Source organism: Struthio camelus, chromosome 3 (assembly GCF_040807025.1).
Source record: "Struthio camelus isolate bStrCam1 chromosome 3, bStrCam1.hap1, whole genome shotgun sequence".
In the NCBI taxonomy this organism is placed as follows: Eukaryota; Metazoa; Chordata; class Aves; order Struthioniformes; family Struthionidae; genus Struthio; species Struthio camelus.
This window is the reverse complement of record NC_090944.1, coordinates 107,766,720-107,789,256: the sequence shown is the minus strand read 5'-3', so window position 1 is coordinate 107,789,256 and position 22,537 is coordinate 107,766,720. Positions and strand designations below refer to the sequence as shown.

The 22,537-nt window shown below is 35.3% G+C and overlaps 1 protein-coding gene across 14 annotated transcripts in view; it reads right to left on the bottom strand.

Annotated features, from left to right (window-relative positions):
* The window catches only part of BABAM2 (BRISC and BRCA1 A complex member 2), a 177,892-nt gene that overhangs the window by 96,974 nt on the left and 58,381 nt on the right, over positions 1 to 22,537 (bottom strand). For 12 of the 14 annotated variants that reach the window (XM_068939585.1, XM_068939581.1, XM_068939576.1 and 9 more), the window contains exon 6: positions 22,083 to 22,157. The exons of the other annotated variants lie outside the window; for them this stretch is intronic. In XM_068939585.1, coding sequence (XP_068795686.1) covers positions 22,083 to 22,157 — 75 coding nt within the window. The remainder of the gene's footprint in view (positions 1 to 22,082; positions 22,158 to 22,537) is intronic. 14 annotated transcript variants of the gene reach the window in all.

The window sequence follows — 22,537 nt, the reverse complement described above, 5'->3', positions numbered from 1 at the left end:
GCCATACATGTCTGTTCTTGCAGTTCATTAACAATGCAACAACTCTTTGTTTAAGTGACAGTTATAATAGACTTGACTTCTCTGGATAAATCTGTCTCCATTTTCTTTGCACAATTGTGAAAACAATGAAAAATGCTCAATTTCATGATTTGATTCAAAATGTGTCATAAATTCAGGGTTACTCAATACTTATCTAAGCTCCTAAATCAGACAAATTCCACGGTCATGCTATTATCACTGAAAACAGCAAATCCAGTAAAATATATCACAATCTACAACTAGAAATATAACCTTAACTTGGATTAGGTTAATTTTATAATTTAATAGAGCCCCATAGATGGGAAATGGACCCTCTCTTTTAGTTCTCCTTGGTACTTCCTTGCAAGGCGTAGTCTGCTACAGTAAAATCTACAGTACTTTCTCTAGACTACTTTCAAACAATTCAGGTAATAACAACTCTGACTGCAACCTGTGGTAAAGTGGCCCACAGCTGAAGAAACTGAAAAGATTTTATTTCAAGAGAAGATATTAATCTTCACTTTCCTTTGTACAATTTTATCACCATGATAAAATCTTTAGATATATGCATGGCATATGCAGCTATGCATACACATACGCATGTGTTCAGATTCTTCAAAAAGTTAAGCTTTAGCTATTAGAGAATCAACTGCAGTAATCAAATACAACAGAAGAGAAGATCTTTGTACCCTCTACCCTTGTTCTTCATTCAGGATCCAGACCACAATCTCTCCAACTCTGACCTAGCAGGTAAAATGATGAGCTTTCAGCCCAGCTGCACGTGCCATAAACAAAAATTTCCCATTAACTTTGAAACTCATACTTTTTCCTCTACAGAGAGCATACCTAACTGATTTGTCCACAATAGAAGCCATTTCTCCCTCTATTTATACTTGGCATCAGAGCAATGTCCAGAAAGCTCTGTCTAGGTCAGATCTTCAGTTCTCTTGATAGGTCCCCTAAACTCCAGAATAATATTAAATAGAAATCGGAAAAAACCCACTGTCTTTGCACTCTGTATGTGCTTTTTAGCCCCATGCTTTCTATGAGCCACTAAATATCAAAACTATTAGACTCTTCCAGTTTTCCAAAAATTCTGCTTTTGAAACTGCTTTTACTAATGGCAATATTTGTTCTGAAACAAACGGAATTTTTAATATTTTCTTCTCCTCCCTGGAAAAAATTTCCTTTTATCCTCCTCTACATTTAATTCATCACTGTTCTAAACTAACTGAATGACTTATTTAACAGTTTTTTATTTCCACAGCGTATCTGATCTGTCTGTCTTGCATTAGAAGTTTCAGCTGCTTGAGCCCCTTCAGCGTGAAGCAAATGCTGATCTCTTAAATGCATCTGTGTTGGTTTTCTCTCAGAAGAACAGCTCTTACTCGACACCAGTTTGCCTTAAGGCTACCCTGTGTCCAAAGAGATGTTCTTATGGCAGTGTTTGCTTGTTTTTAATAAATATAAACAAGATGACCTTTTCCACTGGGACTAGTCAGCATCTACAGATTTGTATCTATTTTCTTCCCCCCAAAAAAACTTTTATTTAATTCAGAGAGCAGTTTAAACACCTCTGCATTACTCAAGGATACAGTGTTACCACATTAAGAAATATACTCTGCAAGTATTTTCATATCTATGAACATGGCTTCCAAGATGCTTTAAATGAAAATTTTAATCTTCACAAGATTACTATAATTGTTAGTTGCACTACAATAACTGGTTTTGTGGCAACAACACGTTTGATGCTCTATTGTTAAAAGAGGAGCAGTCCCTTTTATAAGCCTTTACTATCTAAAAGGCAGATGTATAAAGATATCTAGAAAGGCCAGAGACAAAACCAGACATCCAATTTTTTCCCTTATATTTGTTTGCTTTCTATTAACAACTCATTTTTTGTAGCTTTCACAACAAACTATCTTAGAACAAGAAAAAGAGCTAACCAAAGGGCGTTCTTTACAGGCTCAGTTTCACTCTGGAACTGTTAACACTCTCAAATGTTTAACTGAAAGTTTCATCTCTTATCCCAGAGATATTTGAGGAGGACTGCTATTTGAGCAGGAGGACTGCTTTAGGCTTTCAGTAACAGAGGAGAGAAAGAAGATTCTCAGGAGACAATGAAGATTTGGTGCTCACATGACATTCTGATTGTAAGGCAGCAACAATAATGGATTCAAACAGGTCAGTGAGATTATAAAATTGTTGTGATTTTTAGATCTTTTAAGATAAACCTACAAGTAGGTGGACTAAAAATGAAAGGGGGTAAAATTTAAGCTGAGGACATGAAAAAAAGTGTTACATCAGCAAGGTTTAGTATATGGAAATGAACCAACAATGAAGTAAAAAATATACTAGATGGAGATCATCATTCTCAGTAGAAGGAAAGAACTTACGGAAGCCTACAAAGTATTCTAAACATACATGAATACAGTTGTAAAAATGGCTTTAAGAAACCATTTAATCACATTCTCAAGTCTTATGAGCCACACTATAACTAACAGGCTTCAGTAGCAGGAATATTCCTCAATCAGAATTTAGTGTTTAAAGCCTAGACTAAATAGCAAATTTTCACCTAAAAGTCGAATATTCTGGTTCAATCCACTAGGTACCAGGAGAATGAGAACCTCAATTCCCTAAACACTGTCTTAAGCGACATATGTAAAACCAAAACACCTCATTTGTTACACTACAAGAAATAGATGGCTGTGTAATAACCAATTCTTTCTCCAATAACTAATTATTTCTGACATATTGTTAATAAACATACGTAATGCCACTGTTGCTGGGTGCATACTTGATACAATCAAGCAAGTCATTCCCGTCAACTGCACCTACCGAGATAACACGCCTCTGAGTCTCCTTGACATCATACTGGATGGAGCCACACCCATGACACCCATGACTACATCTCTGCCACAGTCAAGTTCCAATATTAGAAAAAAAATTAAAGAATAGGTTGGTAAATAACTAGTGGACTATACATACATACAGATGATTCACCTCTAAATATCACTGTACATATGAAAGGTCCAGTTTGGATCATTTCTATGCAATAACAGTTGATTTACGATGAATAGACAAGTCTATTGAGCGTAACACAGCTCTGTCAAAGCTTGTACCTTCTGTGGAAGGCTGGACAACGGGACAGTGTAATGTGAAGAGAAGATCAGATTAAGAAGTCTTTGAGAAAGGTCCCAAGAATACAGCAAGCTCTGGGTGGATGAGCAGTTATTTTGTTAGGTTACGCAGTCAGCTGATTAAATCCAAAGATGGAGATTCTCTGTTCTAAGACAGCTTCACATCTGACCATTTCTTCATAAGCCATAAACTAACTGCCTAGGAGATTTTTCAGCATTGCTTAATTCCATTATGGTAATACACTCTACATATACATATATCTAAGGGTTTTCTTTGTTTGTTTTGTGTTTTTTTTTTTTTTAAGTAGTGCAGACAAATTGGTTTGTAGCAACAGAACAAAAGACTGCTTTCTTCATGTGTCCTTTATTACCTAAATCAGCTGGGTATAAAAAAATTCCACTTTCCTCTAATGTTCTTTATGACACACTTCCACTGTACAAAAGAATTTCTGATTTTCTCTTTTTCTTGACTGTATCCAAGATATATGCATGCAGATTAGCCAAATAAAGTATATTTAACAATTGATTTTTGCTTGCAGATATTCCAGTGGAGGTGCTATTTTAGGTATCTCTTCCTGTAAGATCTTATCTTTCTAAGACTGTATCTTTTTCAGATTTGGCTGGCCATTGGATTAAAAATTATTTGGGAAAAGGAGAGATTATAACAGATGCACTTGGACAATATAATCACTTAGGTCTCATATACTTAGGAAACCACACTAAAACTAAATAAACAATTTCGTTTATCCGAAATTCTGAAATATGGTAAGTAGAATCTTGACACAAAAATTCATGAAGATTTCTTTTGTGGAAATGCATTCAGTAGATCTGTCATCAGTACTCCATTCCTTCTGGATGCTATTACCTTTAATACAAAAGCCACTCTTGAGGAGGAAAGATGAAAGCCTGTATGTCAATGTACAGGCAGAAAGACGGTTGAGACGACTATGAAGGGCATTCACAGCAACTTCACAGCAAGCTGTACTTAAGGTTCAGTAAGTCTATACAGAAGAGATTTAAGAAGCTACATGACTGTTATTTGTATAGCTCCTCAGAAAAAGTCACCCATTCAGCTTCTGAGATACAGTGACAACAGTTTAAGATAAAATGTTGTCTTGAGTTATAGACAGATTCAAAATAGAATTAGAGGCAAGATTGAAATGTAAGAGCTCAAAGTCTGCAAACACTGCAACAGTCATGGGAGGGGAAAGAGTTTACCTTGTTATTCTTTGATTTTAATTACCTTTAGATATAGAAAAATCAGAGAGCCGTTAGAGGAAGCAAAAATAAAAGAAAGATACACAGAATTAGGCATAGACATTTCTGATTTTGATTTCTGGCTCTAAGGTACTCCTTGAACAAAGCTGGTGAGGTCTTCCATTATTGTTTGTTGAAGAAAACTAAGAAAGAAAACTAAGATTGCTTGCTTGTGTTTGTGAACAAAGAGTTGCTTAGAACGCTCACTACCAGATTGCAGCAAAGGTGCTACAGTTGAATTAATTTCACAGAGTGAAAAACTCCATTTCTTATTTGTTTTGGTTCAAACAAAATACTCCAGTGCAAAGTCCCTTAACCTGAATAATAAAATCATTTCTTTAATTCTGAGAAACACTTCAGTTTCACTGTGTTTATGTGAAGAGACCTTTCTTCAAGTGCCCATACTTCATGACACTGGTGGACTACCTGATGAAAACACAGAAATATGTGTTTCTCCTGAAGACCAGTGATACCGTATCAGATCAAATCTGAGATGGGCCAATAAGAAGTAATATTTCATTCTGGGTCTTCATGCTACAAAAGTCCATTTCTAGATACAGTCCATGAATTTCACATGAAAGATGAAGCGATCACATTCTTGTTCTGTATTTTCATGAAAAAATGATATGGAAAATGGATAATGGCAGGAGACTAAATGGGACCACAACTTGCTTTTGTGACATTGGAGATAAGTGACATAATGCTGTGACATAATGCCAAATATTCTTTAGCATATTCTGTAAGGCTCCTGATAAACATTTCCAACTAAAAGAGGGTTTATTCCTAGAGAAATATGTACATTCCCAGGGACCTTTAATCTTACGTAGTAAAATTTACTATTGCAAAGTCCAATGGGAGATCCTTACTGCTGGTTGTACTTCTTTAAGGAACCTAAGGAACAGAATCAAAAACCTGGGCTTTCAACAGGTGCTGGCACCAACCTAGTGGCTCTACCTAGAACAATGTTGTTGCCCAGTGTCTGCCTACTAGACTGGACTTTTAATATCTTTTTATAAGCCTTTGGCAGTTTGTAAATAAATCTTTGCATTAATTCCTATCTAAAGAAATCAGATTTAACTAAAAAAATTTAGCATGTCACAATCTTCATCTGCAGGATTAAGATGTAACATCACGCTGACAAAAAACTTTAGTAGCTATTTGCTGACCTTGGCAAAATCCATTGCTAGTGAATGCTACTATTATATTACTGGGCAAGTGTAAAATGCTTTCATTTCACTGAAGTTATCAGTAATGACACTTCACATATTTTGAAGCACTGAAAAACTTTCGTCTGCCAAGCATCACCAACATTCATTTAGCATTCTTTTTCACCAGGAGACTTAAAACAACTTTCATATTCCAGCACCTGGAAACCTAATGACTACGTGGTCTGAGGCTACCCAGCTATGAAAATGAGAAACCTAAGCTACCCTCATTAACTAATCAAGAAAAAATAGTTAGGAAAGGACTTCTGGCACCACTACCAAGGACAAGGTAGGCATGAGTAAGACTGATCTGATTTGGGACCTAGTGCACTGTTCTGCGCTGAAAATTCATTTTAGTTCCAAGTCTGCGATAGGAAGACAAAACACTCCTGGTATAATGTAGAGCTTCTTGGGGTATACAGAAATTCCAAGGATTCTGCAAAGAATATTGTAGAGATGAACAAGTTGGCAAGAACTCTGCCCTCCAATATCACTTCTGAAAGCCAAGAAGCTTTATTTATTTGGTTTTCCACTCAAATAGATAAAGTAAACAAAACACACTTCATATAGGAAGGTCTTCCTCCCTTTGACATAGTGAGGACTTGGTAGATTCCAGTCCAGTTCAGAGCAGGTAAGAAAGATGATGAAAGCCACTGTCTTCAGAAAAGCAAGAAGTACTGTGGCATTAATCAATCAGACCTCTGGTGCTAAAGTTTGAGTTCTGCGCTAGTGTTGGAATGGAAGCTGGCTAGCGCAGAGGTAATCACAATACATTTTGCATGATTCTGGATCAGAAATCTAGATTCTGGTGACTGGCAGCTCAGCACAGACAATATCAATGCTTGTGCATTGGGTAGCTGGCATCATAACAAAATTTCATAAGTAAGTTTCTTTTGAGGAGTTCGGGAATCACTGATACAGCAGTTAAAGACAGGAAGAACTGTGGTTATTCCTAAATTCAGGTTTTATTTGATCAGCACGACAACAAAGCAGTTTGAGATTCCTTTTATATCTGAAAGCTTACTTGCCAAAGAAGCCATGAGGAGAAAGACACTTAAGTCTCACCGCTGAAAGTCTACTTAATTTTAATGTTATGTGAATTTGATGCAAGCCTTTCCTAATGTGGATAGATCATAGTAGTATCATTTGCCCTACCTCCTGCTTCTTTCCGACATATTAGATTGACTTTAAATAAATTTTTAAATAAGAAACACAAAAGCATTTGCAGTGTATATGTCATGCAACACGTTTATAAACCTAAATTCACACATACAAACATTTTAAGTTGCTGAAAGCAGTTTAAACTATGTTTAAAACATACTCAAACAGTATGTTAAGGGTATTCAACAGCTAAAGCACATCTTAATATGTAAAACAATTATTTTAGGTCTTTTCAATTTGGCTGAAATTTTTAAAATCCCTCATTTTCTCCCTCCTTCCAGCATTATTGTATTTAAGGATTTACTTAAAGATTTAAAAGCATTTACTGAATGACAGCTCCTTAAATTGTGTAAAGTTCAGCCATGATAAACAAAGACTTTTCAAATGGACAAAATTAGCACACAGAACAGTCTGTACTCACCTATTAATGAACAGTGCACTAAATTTAGGTCAACAGCCACAACTGCATTAGTAGATAAAATAATTATTGTATTTGATACTTCACGGCTTAAAAATCTAGACTAGTAGAATCTATTTCTGTTTTGTCACTATACGACTCTAGCAGTACTTCATTAACCAGCTTCCCAGTTTTACAATGTTCAGATTAATACATTTTATCAGTGATGAGAGAGTTATAGGGCTTAAGTCAGTATTTTTAAGCTACTTTTAGATCCTGACTGCAAAGTTCTATGTAAGTGCGGGGAAAAATAGAACCTATTAATCTCAATTCTTTTAATTAGAAGCAACTGCTTCACAAACAACAAGACAAAACTTCAAGCTGCAGGGGCATTTTCAGTATCAAACAGCTCTTATTGACAGTACAGAATTATTTTAATAGGGAGAAAAAAAAAAAAAAGAAAAGAAAAGTAGATCCCGCGATGAACCAGATTTCAGCCTGATGCTTTTGTAGGGTAATAAATCCCTGAAAAGAGGATTCATAGTATTGATGTAGAAGTATTGAGACAAACTAAAAACCATTAATGGTGCAAAATATGCCACTTCAAATGCTTTTACCTGTCTGAACCAGTTTTGCTGCTTTGGCACACCCTCAATTTTTGTATATATTTATCCCTCTGAAGCATAGAACAAGCCTATAACACAAAGCTGCCTTTATATGTAATACCATGTAATTACCTTTTGTATTTCAGATGGTTTGAAAAATCTATGTTTATGAAAACAGTTCTCCGATCACATTCATGTTGACTTCAATGAGAGCAAAATACATCTCTCATGGAACAAAGAACTCTGTCATCTCTCAACTGGCCCAAACTCCACAAACTGACCCATTAAAATTGTCCTTCTATAAAGGCATCTGCGTTTAAAAATAAAATAGCATGTAATCGCTTTCGTAATAGGAGCCAACACTTAACTGCCTTGACCATTTTTCAGGACCATAACCCTTTTCTTTTTTTACTAACACATACACATGGAAAAGAATCTACTATCTAGTCCTCTGCTCCAAAATGAAGTATAATAAATTTTTCTTTGCAAAATAGGGAAGAAAATCCATCAACATAATGTACACACCGGTGCTTCATTCCAGATAAAAGATCAATTTAAAGCTAGAAAACAGCTAGTGCTTACTAAGATACTAATATACCTTGTGTTTATGTACAAAAATCTCAGAAACATCCAAAGTCCTTACAATTAATGGCACTTGTACATGACATACTAATCTGTGTATCAACCATAGAAAAAAGGGAACATACCTTCTTTTTATTACATCCAGCACTTTTGGTCACTACAGAAGGGCTTGAGGGCAAAAAGAACTATGTTACTATACATAAACTTAAAAAGAAAATATACTCTTAAAAATGGAAAACACACTAAAGAACTTAAGAACAGCTATTTGCTTTTGAACTCCTTTTATGATTTCATCATTTCTTTAAACAAAATATATCATTTTCACACCATAAATAATACCAACGCCTAGGAACTTCTCACCTTTCTCAAAGGAAAACCAAACCATATTGAAGAGCTGCAAACAAACATTTTGCTAACAACTGCATCTGTACACCACCACCACCAAACAGCTCTGAAAACCTCTCCTCTCCATATGCAGATTTCAGGGAATACACGATTCTATGTTCATTTACTTTTTTTTTTTCATTTTACAGATAAGCTTCTGAACACTTGCAATTGCTATTGGTCTCTAGGTAAGGGAGAACAAAAATATCAGGCCTAGTACCCACGGGAATACTTACACAAATAGAATTAAAAAAAAAAAAAAGGTAGATCTCTTAAAAATAACTTTTTTAGGATGTTTTTGCAGTTAGCCAAATTTGAATTTTGTATTTACTATTAGTCTACAGCTAAACCACTTATTAGCAAGCATATGTAGTTCATATTATTGCTACCCCTGCCAGCAGAATATTTTTTCAGACACACTATTCCTTCATGTACTGTTTGGAGGGAAATAGCTCTCTGTAATAAAAATTCTTTCTGTATTTTTTTTTCACTCCCTTCCAGCTTATACAAAACAAGAAAGCATAATACATATCCTTTTATGGTTATAAAGATCCTGACCAGGGTTCTTAATGTTCTTGGACAAGTGATGCCCACATTACCACAACGTTCCCCTGACTTAACACAGTTAGAAGATGAGAATGATGCCTTACATGCTCCAGGCTTTACAGATTTGTTAGGAAGACACATCCTGACAGATGTGCTTACCAGAATAAGGTCATTGATTAATCAGGAAAGGAGTCCATTAGAATCATGAAATTAATGTATTTGCAGATAGTTACTTAACAGGACACTCAAGGTATTTTTGTCAGTTTTTATCAATGCTGATTGAGAAAGCAATATTTAAATACTCTGCTGTATATTCATCTAGCTTTCAGCATATTAGCAGCTGGTTTGCAGTTAATGGCTGCATAAAAAGCAAATAAACAGTCCTAAAAATTTGTTTATTTAAAAATAAGAATAAGAGCATTTTAGAATACTCTGTTCTCCATGTAATAGTTTTGCAATGACCTGAACACACTCATGCACAGGAGAAAAGTCAGCACATGGAGACTGTACTTTGAAAGTTTCGAACTGGTATTTGTAAAAGTTTATATGCACTAAGTTTAAAAAATTTTAAGCACAATAAGATATAATCTCAAGGAATCCAAAGTTAGAACATGAAGATAAGAGATGAAGATTTGCTACAGCTCTTTCTCTTTGTGATTCAAATAGCACATTATAATGGGTTTTGTATAGTTGCGTCTTGCTTGACAGTACTTTCTGAAATTCCTTTAATGTGAAAGCATAAAGATTACTCGTCATTTTTTCCCCACAAATTCAGCCTGTTGCTTTTTCTGTCACATTCCAATATACTTTTTCCCCACCAAAATGAGCTGTAGAGCTGTCTTAATATTTAAATAAGGTGAACCCTTCTATTATTGATTCTACGAGCTCACGTGTAAGGAAGAGAAACTTCCATCAGAATAACAGCAGTGAACAACTTGATGGAAGACAAAGGGGGAAAAACAACTGCATCTTCACCTACCACAACTGTTCTTGCACTGATCAGTTGACTAAGGATTTGTTTTTGATGCATAATCCCGTCTGTGGGCATTCTTGAATTGATTTAACCAGCATCGATAGAGGCTTCATTAACAGGAATGAGTTTACAAACAAATTCAGTCAATTTTCTTGGTGGTAATCAAAAATATGTATTCTACTTGGGCATTCATCCCTACAGAGCAAAGCTGTTCTAAAACTTTTCAGATGATCAAAGTTTTAAATGACAACAAGGTTTTTCTTTATGATCTTCACACATGTTAATGATTTTTTTGACTTTCAATTTGGTTTCCTAAGAAAAGGAGACTAATATCATCACACTTTCCGACTCCCCCCCACCCTCTTCTCTCCCTTCCCCAATGTCTTTTTAGTCTCAGGAATAATTAAGTTCATAGAAGCTACATGACGTTCAACAGTCAGGTAGAGGAGAGAGACAACTGATTACCTCCCCAAAGACAGGCAAACTCAGCTTGCGAGGAATGCTGGCAGCTGGTGAGCCCATCAGCCATAACACTGCCTGTCTTCTCACTTGATAAACTGTTACATGGGACACAGGGGAGAACCATAACCGCACAGCGTAGGGTTTGAAGGAGACAAGGGATTAAACTTCTATGAAATGAGACTTCATTACTTCTACTGCTCAAAAATCAGATGGCTTGACTGAAAAGTTGCTGCTGTACAGTAAAACCAATGCTGCAAGTACACAATACTAAAATGCCTGCCTTGCTTATAAGAAATTCTCATGAAACATTTGCTACTGCAACTAGAAGAATCCCTCCGGTAATTTCATTCCAATATTTCTTTTGTTTAAGGGGAGCTCATAGGGCATGCCGTTTTAAAGTTTCATATTGTTAGCACTATGCTCCTTTAGGCATACCAGACAAGTCGCATGAATTTTGGTCATTGACCATTATTCCAAGTACACTCTCGGAATACACTCTGCCTGCTCTAAAGAAGTGTTAATTATTATCCAGTATCCATCCATTAATTTCCAAGTCTTGAAACAAAGTTTCAGTAATGGTTTCATATTTTAAATACAACAAAAGTTGAGCTGCTTTCACAAGTTTTGAGTTGCCACTTTTAAATGAAGACTTAACGCAAGACAAACAGCTCTTCTGTTCTGTAGCTCTTATGCAGTCAAGGGTAATTACACAGAACAAAGCCCAAACATTACTGCCATTTTAATAGCATTTTAAATGCACTGTCAAAACATGACATGCATAAAACAAACTGGATACACAAAAACCGCAGTTCTACCTGTACAATAGGTATTCTATTCGAAAACAAAGCTGAAAACTGTAGTGTAAAGGACGATTGATAGCAAAATAAAATTTTATCTTCATTTAAATTTTTCTCACCCGGAGAGGACTAGCAGGCAGCAAGTGATGCATGTACTCTGTTCCTTGCTCAGTCATTTATTTGTTTTTCAAGTGCTCATTTCTCCATCAGCAAAAGAGCTACAGAGTCTTCTGTAATGCAGAACATTTCTGTAATGTTCTGTGCTGTGTGAAATTTGGAAGGAAGGTAGTGTAGAAGTGTTAAGCATCGTAAGAGATGTCTTCCATTTCATCAACATATCAACAAGCGTCTGATCCAGAGAAATAATATGTACTTTTAACGAGTTCAATGCTGCTGAAGTTAGTGGCACCGGGGAGAATTTCATTATTTCCAGAAACTGAAACCAAATATTTTATTGCTTAGTCTAAGAGCTGGAATTTTGATTTCTAGTCTTTTCAATGCCAGTTTTCTTTTTGTTCCATTACATAATTCAGTAGCAAAAAAAGCAGCATACAGTTTTGCAATGGAAAAGATGATTTACCTGAACCAACGAAACACCTTTTTAGTAATTGATCGAAATGTTAAGAGGTGTCCATGATAAATTAAATCAACAGGTACTTACGGCATTCAAGACCATAAAAGAATGGTAAAGAACTTTAAGAAGGGAAATGTAAAAATCTGTATCAGTGGAAAAACGACCTACAGGCAAAACCTGAAACACAACTCTGAAGTCATACAACTTTCTTCACTGATGAGAGTAGCTCAGTCTTTTTTTCCCAAAGAAAAATGTGCAAAAATGCATCGGACCTGAATGATCACTCATTGTAATTATAAGGAATTCTTATATTTATAGCGAGAGGAGAAAAGAGGAATGGCATTCTGACCAAAGCCTTGGAAAAGATCTCTGCTCATAATGCAGGATTCCACTGTAAACTTGTATACTCTAGTTCCTCTATGCTTCACGTTCCGTCTAGAAAATGGAGGAATTTTTTCAATATGTCACAGAACTATTGGGACAATACACTAAACAAGCATTTGTGAGATGCTCAGATATGATCTTTATCTAGCCTATGTAGATAAAAAGAGACAATATCCATGCATGTCAGAATGGTAACTTGTGTATAATTTGACCTACATTTGAAAAGCTAATCTAATCACTTAGCAATAGAAGAAGAAAATTAAATAAGATTTATTACTTATGAAAAGTCATGAGTCTAGGCAAAATAAGTTAGAATAAATGTTTTTATATGGGAGACACTATAAATGCTAAACAATGAAAATAATTCATTTGGAATAACCATATTTATTCTTTTTAAACCAATGCATTGTCCTCAGGGTTCTAGCAAATGAGTAGCTGATTATTTACACACCATCAGTCAGTCAGGACATCAGTCACAATTGTCTAACTTTTTTCTAGACTCCAAAAAGATGCTATGGTAAAACACAGAATATCCGAAATTTCCAAATAAACTGGTCTAGATATATTGGGGGGGTGGGGAGAAACATTTCAGCAGTTTTTGGTATGGCTAACTCAAATAAACAAATCAATAAGAATAACAAAGAATGACAACAACTACAATAGCATTATTAGTTTAACTACATTCACTATCCCCCCCCCACCCCCAGCAGTACTTCCCACCTACATTACGCTAGCATACTGCCATGTAGCTTATGTAAACAACCAATTACACTCCCAAGTAAAAGCTACTATAGAAATGCAAAGGTTTATAGAGAAATGGTGTTTTATTCATGAGCATTTGGGGGAGAAGATGCTGTGCTTTCTTTTGGTAACATGGAATCAAAATAGGAGAACATCCTAGACCAGTCATCTTTACCTTATGTTTCATGATATCATAATCAATGACATTGTCAGTATCCATTACACTAAAATAAATGTGATGGATCATCAGCCAATCCCAGAATCATTACTGCTGAGAGCACCTGCTTCAATAGCAAAGCATTAATATTTTTGGCTAAAACCATCAAAACTATGAAAACAAATAATAAAGTGAGCAGTGTAATATAATGTGCCACACAGATACTTTTCAGATATAAATTAAAAAACAAAATGCTTATTAGGCTGACAGTCATCACAGTATTGTGTTTATTTAACAGAACAAAGTTACCAGTGCAAATTACAGAAATCAAAACAAGAATGACTAAGAATCACATGAAATCAATCATCATACAGACATACATCCATGTTAGTACTGTTATTTCTGGAGAAGATGCCCATAACTTAGTAACCTGAAAGCCAGAAAGAAGTCAAATGCTGTGATAGTAAATAATTGGCACTTTTATACGTACGGTTGTCTTAAATAGTTCAAAACATGAGCTACTAGCAGATTTAAGCCTTGATCTGAAGCCTGTGGGAAGACAACTACTAGTAGAAAGAGGGTGTGGACTAAGCAGTAAAATATCCTTCTGAACATCTTACCACCATGCTTCAGGTAGTCTATTTTTTCAAATGCAGATTTGCTGGTTAATGAATTTAACAGATTATTGCTATGCTCATATTATATTCTTTACACCTTCTAAAGAGTTTTCTTTTAAAGAAAAGGTAACTGGGAACGAAAGGATAAACTAAAACTATTTTTTACTATAAACTAACTTTTATGTTTAAAAAAAAAAAAAAAACAAAAAAAGCCCCAAGATCCTCTTTCCAATTTAAGACCGCTGTATATGGCTTGTTTTACATACTATGGGTGGACCATGGCGGATAAAATAAGTACCATCATTATGTAATAACCTGCAATTATTTTTATGGCTATTGAATTCCATTCTTCCTATGCAATACATATAATGCAAATGTAAAGCAATAGTACAAATTGCAAGCCCTAACAAAGCAGTAAATCTGAACCAAGTCACGCAACATAATGTACCTATGAACACTCCCACCAGATGCAACAAAGCCTTTTAAACTTCAGAAGCTATTATTCTTGTTTTTCTTCAATTTTCTTAGAAAAATAATAACAATAAAAAACTTATTTCTATTTATTTCAGAATAGGAAATTAGTAGTTCTATCACATTAGGGAAACATTCAAAGAAATTAATATGGATACCGTGATATTCAATCTAACAGTAGATATGGCACTCCTTTTCTTCACTATTGCATTATAAAAATAAAATGTTTAAATATAACTGTCATTAGAAATACAGTTGATTGGAGATTATGATTCATATTAAGATCATAACCTATAAAAATCATCAGCTGTGCAGAATGAGCTGTTCCAGTTGACAGATCTTATTAAGAAAATTTGCCAATAAATTACAGAAAAAGTAGATTTCAAAAATTCCTGTTGGCTTTCCACATATGGAGGTTAGGTGCTCCTGACACTGACATATTTTACATCGTTTTAGTGACTATTCACTATAAACAAATCAAGCTGTTAGGAAGAAGTTGGTACTAATAGGATTTGGTTAGACCTAAGGGAATTGATAAGTTTACAAAAATTAAATATGACATGCTGTGATAATGAAGTATACTTTTATAGGGTTTTGCTCACCTTGAATTGTGGACAATAGATATTAGAATAAACTCATTAAAGGATGACTAATGTTACTGTAAGCATTCCTAGAGCTTCCTTGCCAAATCCTACTTGGTAACATAAGGGTGCAATTTTTATCACTGAATTATAGCAGTAACATTCTATGCTTAACTCGCCAGTGTCAGAAATATTCCAGAGTCAGTAGAGTCCATGGCAAAGCACAGAGGACTCAGCATAACTTATTTTACATAAGTAAAATAAAACAGAATAAATTAACATAAATTAGGCAAAACTAAAATCCAGTAGCAGAGCTAGGTTTGCTAGGTTCAGAGAACAAACTCATGCATGAGATTGACGGATTCTGATTTATTATTTGCTATAGTCTTCAGCCACCAAAAAATGGTTTCCAAATATCCTGGATTCTCAGATATCTTTTTTTGGTGTACAGCAAAACTCTGTAAAGTTAGTAATTAGACTGCAGTAATAAGACTTAACTAAGAAGCCTAATACTCCTATACAGTGGAATAGGTAAGATCTTACACTTTTACCTGGACTGACAGCTGAAACAGCCTGTTAAACATGAAACAAACAAAAACTTCATAACTGATGGAGCTGATGTTTCTTTAGCTACCACTATACAAGCATTCACCAAAAAATTTTTTATCACCAAAAAAATAGTCACTATTTTTCCTGATTCTACAACTTCTTAAAATGCCAACAACAGTTCATGGCATGCACAATTTTATTTGACCACCACCATCATGCAAGCCCTTCTGCTTGGATTTTGTATACTTTCGGCACCAGGATGGTACTGACACTGGCCAGAATAGTGGCAAAAAAGAGTAATGCCTCAATGGCACTCCATTTGGTACCTTTTGATGAAATACGCAGACAGCAGAAGTTAATTGTAGATTTTTGGGTGCAGTCTCCACCATAAGATTTGCAGTGACAAGTATCAGTGACATCTCTTCTTGATAAATGTCTGCCGCACACACGGGCTGCATTTATTTGCATGGCCTCTAGATTGTATGATTTACTGGCTTCAGCTACTACAAACTGTTCTGTTTTGAATGTTACCAGTACTAACATGCACAGACATATGTCTGATCCAAAATCTCATGGCTCATTATAATTGTATGTTATAAAGCTTGCCTTTAAACTATTAACAGAAGAAATCTAAAAAACGTTTGACGTTTAGATACTCTGCTTATATAATTTAACATTGGTGCAGTAAGTAATCTACAGAAGAGCATACTGACATCTACTATTAAATTTTTAAACTATTTGGTCAGAATGCTTCCATAGGTCTCAAGAGAAGTAATACATTATAGAATGCAATTCAGGAAGTTAACTTTGTGCCTCTGTCAAAGGCACAAAGTAGTAAAAGATTAAAAGAAATTTATGCACTAGTTTAAAGGATACCCATGGAAAGCACGGTCCAAGTATTGTGAATTATGAGAACTAAACATTACTTGAGCATTACCTACAAGTCATAAACTGTCTCTCTATGTGTTAAACAGGTAAAATGACAGCTGAGTCCACAGACATGACAAGCATCAGAAGATGCATGGGTCCATCACTCTACCCAATACAAAATAAGGAATATACATCGTTTACGGGAAGAGAGGCAAATAGGCTATCCTCCATAATGTTCTCTCCTATTTTGAGAAGTACCTGCTCAGCATAGTGTAAAATAGCATAGTATAAAAAGATCAAAAACCAAAAAAAAGTCAGATTCTGAATTCCTCCTCGCCATCGACTTTGTGACCTTAAGGCACTACGGACCTGGTTTTAGCAAGTCAGCTAGCAAATATACCGAACTTTTACATAAATATACCAAACTTTTATTCAAGGATATTCATTTTTTAGCATTTGCATCAATTTAAAACAAGCCTTCAATATTGCCAAGTGAATCAAACTGCCAAATCACAATGGTAAAGAAACGGACCAGGGCGGGAGGGGAGTTCTTTGACCCCTGTATATTATTTTTTTTGTTGTTGTCTACTTTACTCAAATACATACAACTATTATAATCTTTCAGAGTTCCTGGAATTTGGTCTACTTTGTAAACAAAAGTTGCACTGAAGTCTTTAACAAATACTTCTAAATGATGAAATCACACTTGTTAAAAAACAGGTACGCTCTTTCAGCTTGACCTCGAGGATAAACCTTTTCCATTGACAGCCTTGTACACAAGGCCCCTGACAGCGTGTCTTGACAATGCCTGGTATTGTTTCAGCTCTAGAAGATATGCATTAAATACAGAGGTTATCACAAAAAAGGTCTCCAGAAAAGGCAAGTTTAAAGATAAAAAGATCTCCAGAAAAAAAAAAAAAAAAGTACGCTTTGAATACTTCCTTTATATTTGCATAATAACAAATTATTGGAAGGCTGCTTTACTAAAGCTGGTCACAACATCATATTTACATTGATCCAGACGCTACCTACTTACCAAAGCACAACAACCAGGTACGTAAACGTAGAAATGAACACATTAAAATTTGCCTTTAAGACAGCGGTGGTAATCAGGCCACATCCTACCAAACTAAAATGCAAAAATCATGAAAATAAAAAAAAACAAACCTAAATCTTGTATCCAACAGCATGATTGGCAACATCCTGTACAGTGTGTTTATACTACAATCACATAGTATAGTACAATTTGCAAATTACTGAGCTGGAGACGTTTACGGAATTATCAGCATGGTAACACAAGTAGCTGATCAAAACTATAGAGAACGAAAAGAAATTTGGATGGAGTATTTTAGATGGTAAGTGTATCACCTTTACTATTACTGCGGCATGCATGTTATCTGTAGAGAGACAAACGTGAACTGAAGACTGAATTTCAAAACCTGTATGTAGAGTGAATACTTCCATTTATAAAATACTGCGACAAAATTAAACACATTGCAACCAACAGAAAATAATTTTAGCCAAAATGAATGTGGCAATTAAAAAGCCAACTCCAAAGAACGGAAAGTATAAGAGCAAACAGATAAAGATGTAAAGATTTTCCTGAACCAAAGCCACGTTCCCCTCAGATAAAAGAACCTTAATGAAAGACTTACCAGTAATGAACCTTGCAGTACATATTGAACGACCAACTTGATTCTGCAGTTGTTAAAACATTTAAATTTTTCATTCATGTCAAATAGATTTGCATTAGAAACAGCAAAAGTGGATATGAAGATTCACATTCAATTCAAAACCTCAGAAATAAAGTATAATTTTGTGAGGAAAAAAAACATGAAAGCCTGTTTTTCCTAAATGTCACTTTCAGTGTAAACCAACATTTCTTTTTGAACAGTTCATTTGCTTGAGAAAACAAAAGATGATACTTTTCCATTCAAATATGAACAAATATGCCAAGAAAAAGTATGAAAAGAGATTTATATGCTAGTCATTCCCACAATAAGTTTCAAATGATTTCAAATAAGTAATAACTGACATATATTTAATAGAACTTAAAATTTTGAAGGAAGGAACAGTGTATTCTGTGCTGCATTTTCAGTCATTCTTGTTTTTCTTTGTATACCCAACTACTTCCCTTATAATGCACACTCACTTTAATTGAATTTTAAAATTAATACACTAAATAGCTTTAAAATAACTTGGTAAATCAATCTCTCTGGTACATAACAATCCAACTTATGTTGCGCTTTCAAATTTTTGTTCTTCACATAGAAAGGAAAATACTTTCATCACCACCAGCACAAAGTTGACAGTGTAAGTTCTTATGAATCAGGAGTATATTCCCAAGAATTCCAAAGACTTCGTAACACTACAGAAAATATTCATAATATACTTCCTTAAACCTGAACATTATCTTATTATACAAAGCTTAACAGGCACACCTGTAGTGTGATTACCTACTGAAATCAACTCAGAAGAGTAATACACATTATTGGGGGACTAGGAGTGAGATAAGAATAATGGTCTTCAAATATTTCAACAGATTTTAAATACAAATCATATTAATTAAACCTAAGAAAAGACATAAGATTCCATGGCTTAGACGGTATAACACATGTTTGTACTTGGCAAATCATTTAAGAGAAGCTACTGTGCAATATAAAGCTGGCTACAGATTAGAACATTATTCAAACACAGCATTCGGTTCTGCAGTTCAAACGTGAAGCTGCTTCTGTACTAGCAGCCTTCAATTACTGACTATTCTTCTACCTTTCAGGATAATATATATTCACATTTTTACCCCTACATCAATGGATTCCCTATCATGTGTCATAACTCAGTAGGAAGCATTCTAGCCAACATAACTGGCAGACATGATTGAAAATAACTTCATATTTTATTATAAAATTCCAAGATTTCTGTCAAGAGTCTCAGTCAAAAAAAAAAAAAAAAAGATATTGCTGGCTTAAAGAAAAGAAATCAAAATTCTTCAAATAGGTTCATGAATTTGGAGTAGTCAGAGCATAATTATTCCAGGCACAACAGGGTATTTCCAGCTCTACCTGAATTTACACTGTTGCAATATGAGATTCATACACCTCTAGTGTCAGACCATAAGGAGATAAAGGCAACAGGGGCAAAAGATTCATGCTACAGCCTGCTACAGTGCACTCACTATCACAGTCCAAGCTGGAGTCTCAGTCAAACCATTCTCCTGCTGTCAACAAACATTACCAGAATAAAATTACATTTCTTCTCCTGTATCTACTCATCCTGATTAAACACCAGCTTCCTACCACAGATAGTTAACCTGCTAGTTCAAGTAGCAGAAGTCTGCATAAGAAGTCTAAGGATTTCATCAGTGCATTGCCCATCAGTAAGGATCTGCTGTTTTAAAAATCCAGGCAATTACATACAGAAAATACATTAAAGAATATTAAAACTGCTAAGACACTAGGATTTTAGAAAGATCAAAATAAAGGCAGACTGTGAAACTTCGATTCTACTACCTTTTGTGCACGCTTCTTCACACAGTCTACGCGCATGCAAATGCACCCATGTTTTCCTTGAGACCACTGATTCATTCAATACTCAGGGTGAACAATGCTCTGGGAATCAATTACGTAGCACTGATGATTTATTCACAGCATATCAATTTTCCTTAAAGAAGGTGGAAGATGGTTATTGAACATGCGATAGGAAATCATAATAAGAAAGAGCACAGCGTCATGCATAAGGCAGTAAAATGTCACTTTTCAGAAATAAAGTAGAATCTGTTTCTATCACAGGATTTCTACGTGATGACAGCTACTTACACAAAACATTTATCACCTTCCAGTCTGCAAGTCATGTAATTTCCTCAGGGGCAGAAGAGAAGTACAAAGTACAGCCCTGTGACTGAAGCTATCAAAGATACCGTGTACGTACAACACGTCCGAGAAATTCTCGACCAACTTTAAAGTTGTTCCTGGAAAATATTGCAACTTAGGAGTTCCGGCGGGAGCTGACAGTACAGTTCACGTTAGCAGTTTTCAGTCCCCTTTTTTCACAGGGCCTCTCAGAAGCAAGTCAGGAGCATGCTGCAATCCAAGTAAACTTGCTGCATGCTGCTTCTAACACCATGACTGCTGAAGAACTCTTGGTTGCCCCTCTTACACCTGTGACTGGAAACTTACCCATCAAGCAAGGTCAGAAGGCCCTGATGAAAGACAGCAGCTGGGAGACAGATGCTATCATGAATACAGGAGCAGACTGAAAATATTTAGAGGCTTTTGAGAAAGCAAGCTGACAGGAGCAGGTCAATACTCAAACAGCTAGTAGTCTACAGAAGGAGACCATAGGATACATAGCTCAGACAACAACCAAACAGTTCAGTTCGGTAATATTGTGTATGCCTTTACTTTTTCATGGTCCTTAGCTCAAGACATCTTATATGGAGAAACAGTGAAGATTCACACTTGCAACTGTGATCTAACAACAGCTGAAGACCTAAAGGGCAAAGATGAAGAGGAGATCATGGAATCTACACCGACACTTTCATTTCAACAAATTAGGTGCTAAACACTAAGTACTTATTCTTCTTTGTTTTAAATGTTTAAGAGTAAACATCCAAGTAAGGAGCCAGGGCTGTCATTTAGCTGTGAAAAGGAAAGATGGATGTTGGCAACATCAGCTGACTCGAACCTTGTCAGAAGCAAGAATTCTGGCACTTTACTGTAACATTAATGACAGAGTGAATGCAGATTGGTCACTGGCTTCTCTGAATACAGCAATATTGACCTTATGATGGGCTTCCACAGTGACTGTCCATCTGCTGTGAAAGGCACTGATGTTATTGTCAATGCCCAGAAGATAAGCAGTCAGTCAAATTATTCCATGTCGGTAGTTTTTGTCACAAGTTTTTTTCTTCCAAACAAAGAAAGGAATACATTTTTCCAACTTATACCAATACTCTAACACATTCTTTGTTATTATGGTCCTACTTTCTTGTAAAAACTATGTTAAGTATCTTGCCAAATTCATGTTTATTATAAACAACAAAGCAAAGTAATCACTGAAACCCGTCAGTCCATGTCACCATTAGTCGCTTTCACTCCCTGTTAAGAAATGTTATCACATTTATTTCTACCATCAAGACTACTGGCACAATTTGACTGTTCATGAGGAGGAGAAAAAAAAAAAAACAACCAAACAAAAAACCTCATACACTTACATAGAACAAAATTCCACAAATTCACATTAGAAGAGTTTATGTGAAAATATTCACGTTTATTCCCTATGAAAATGCCTTGGGTATGATCAAGGGCTTGCTCGCTATCATATGTCTAAAACCCCAGAATATCTGTGTTGCATTTGATCTTCAACAGTAACACAAATCCTGCAAGGTCCTTCAGATTGACAGGTATGCATTTACTATCTGCTAAAATGGCATGCAAAATAACAGTATGCATAATACCACCTGATTAGGGTTAGCTTTTGGAAAGATTTAGATACTATGGACTTTCAGTCTCTTGAGATGTGGAAGGTAGAAAGTTGAAAAAGTTACTAAGAACATTCATTTCAATAATTCCTACTTGGTCACAAATACTGTCATTTTAGACATTCATTTTACCTTGAGAAGGTATGTAGGAATATTGCTGAAATCTACAGGCAACTTCAAGAGGAAGCGAGCTGAGAATTCACCAGTCTGTGGAGAAAGAGTTAGACTAATGAGACCTAGTGTCTGAAACAGAATCATAAACTCTACGTACTGAAGATGAAATATTAAACAGAAAACGTAAGAGCTCATATCAAGCAAAAGGATTAAGAATTAAAAAATATTTCTGAATGGGATTACTGAAGATGAAAAAAATTTTTACAATTTCATAGACATTCCATGAGAAAAGACCTACAAAAAAGTAAATGCACACATCACTGCCAGTAAGTCAACAGTAAAAAGTAGTCGAAATGCAACAATGTGCATGACAAAAACAGATTAAAAGTTGTTAGGCCCTATATATAGAACTCTATCTTGTCTGTACTCATTTCCGGTTAAAGGTCTGGTGAGATATGCATATAGTCCAAAAG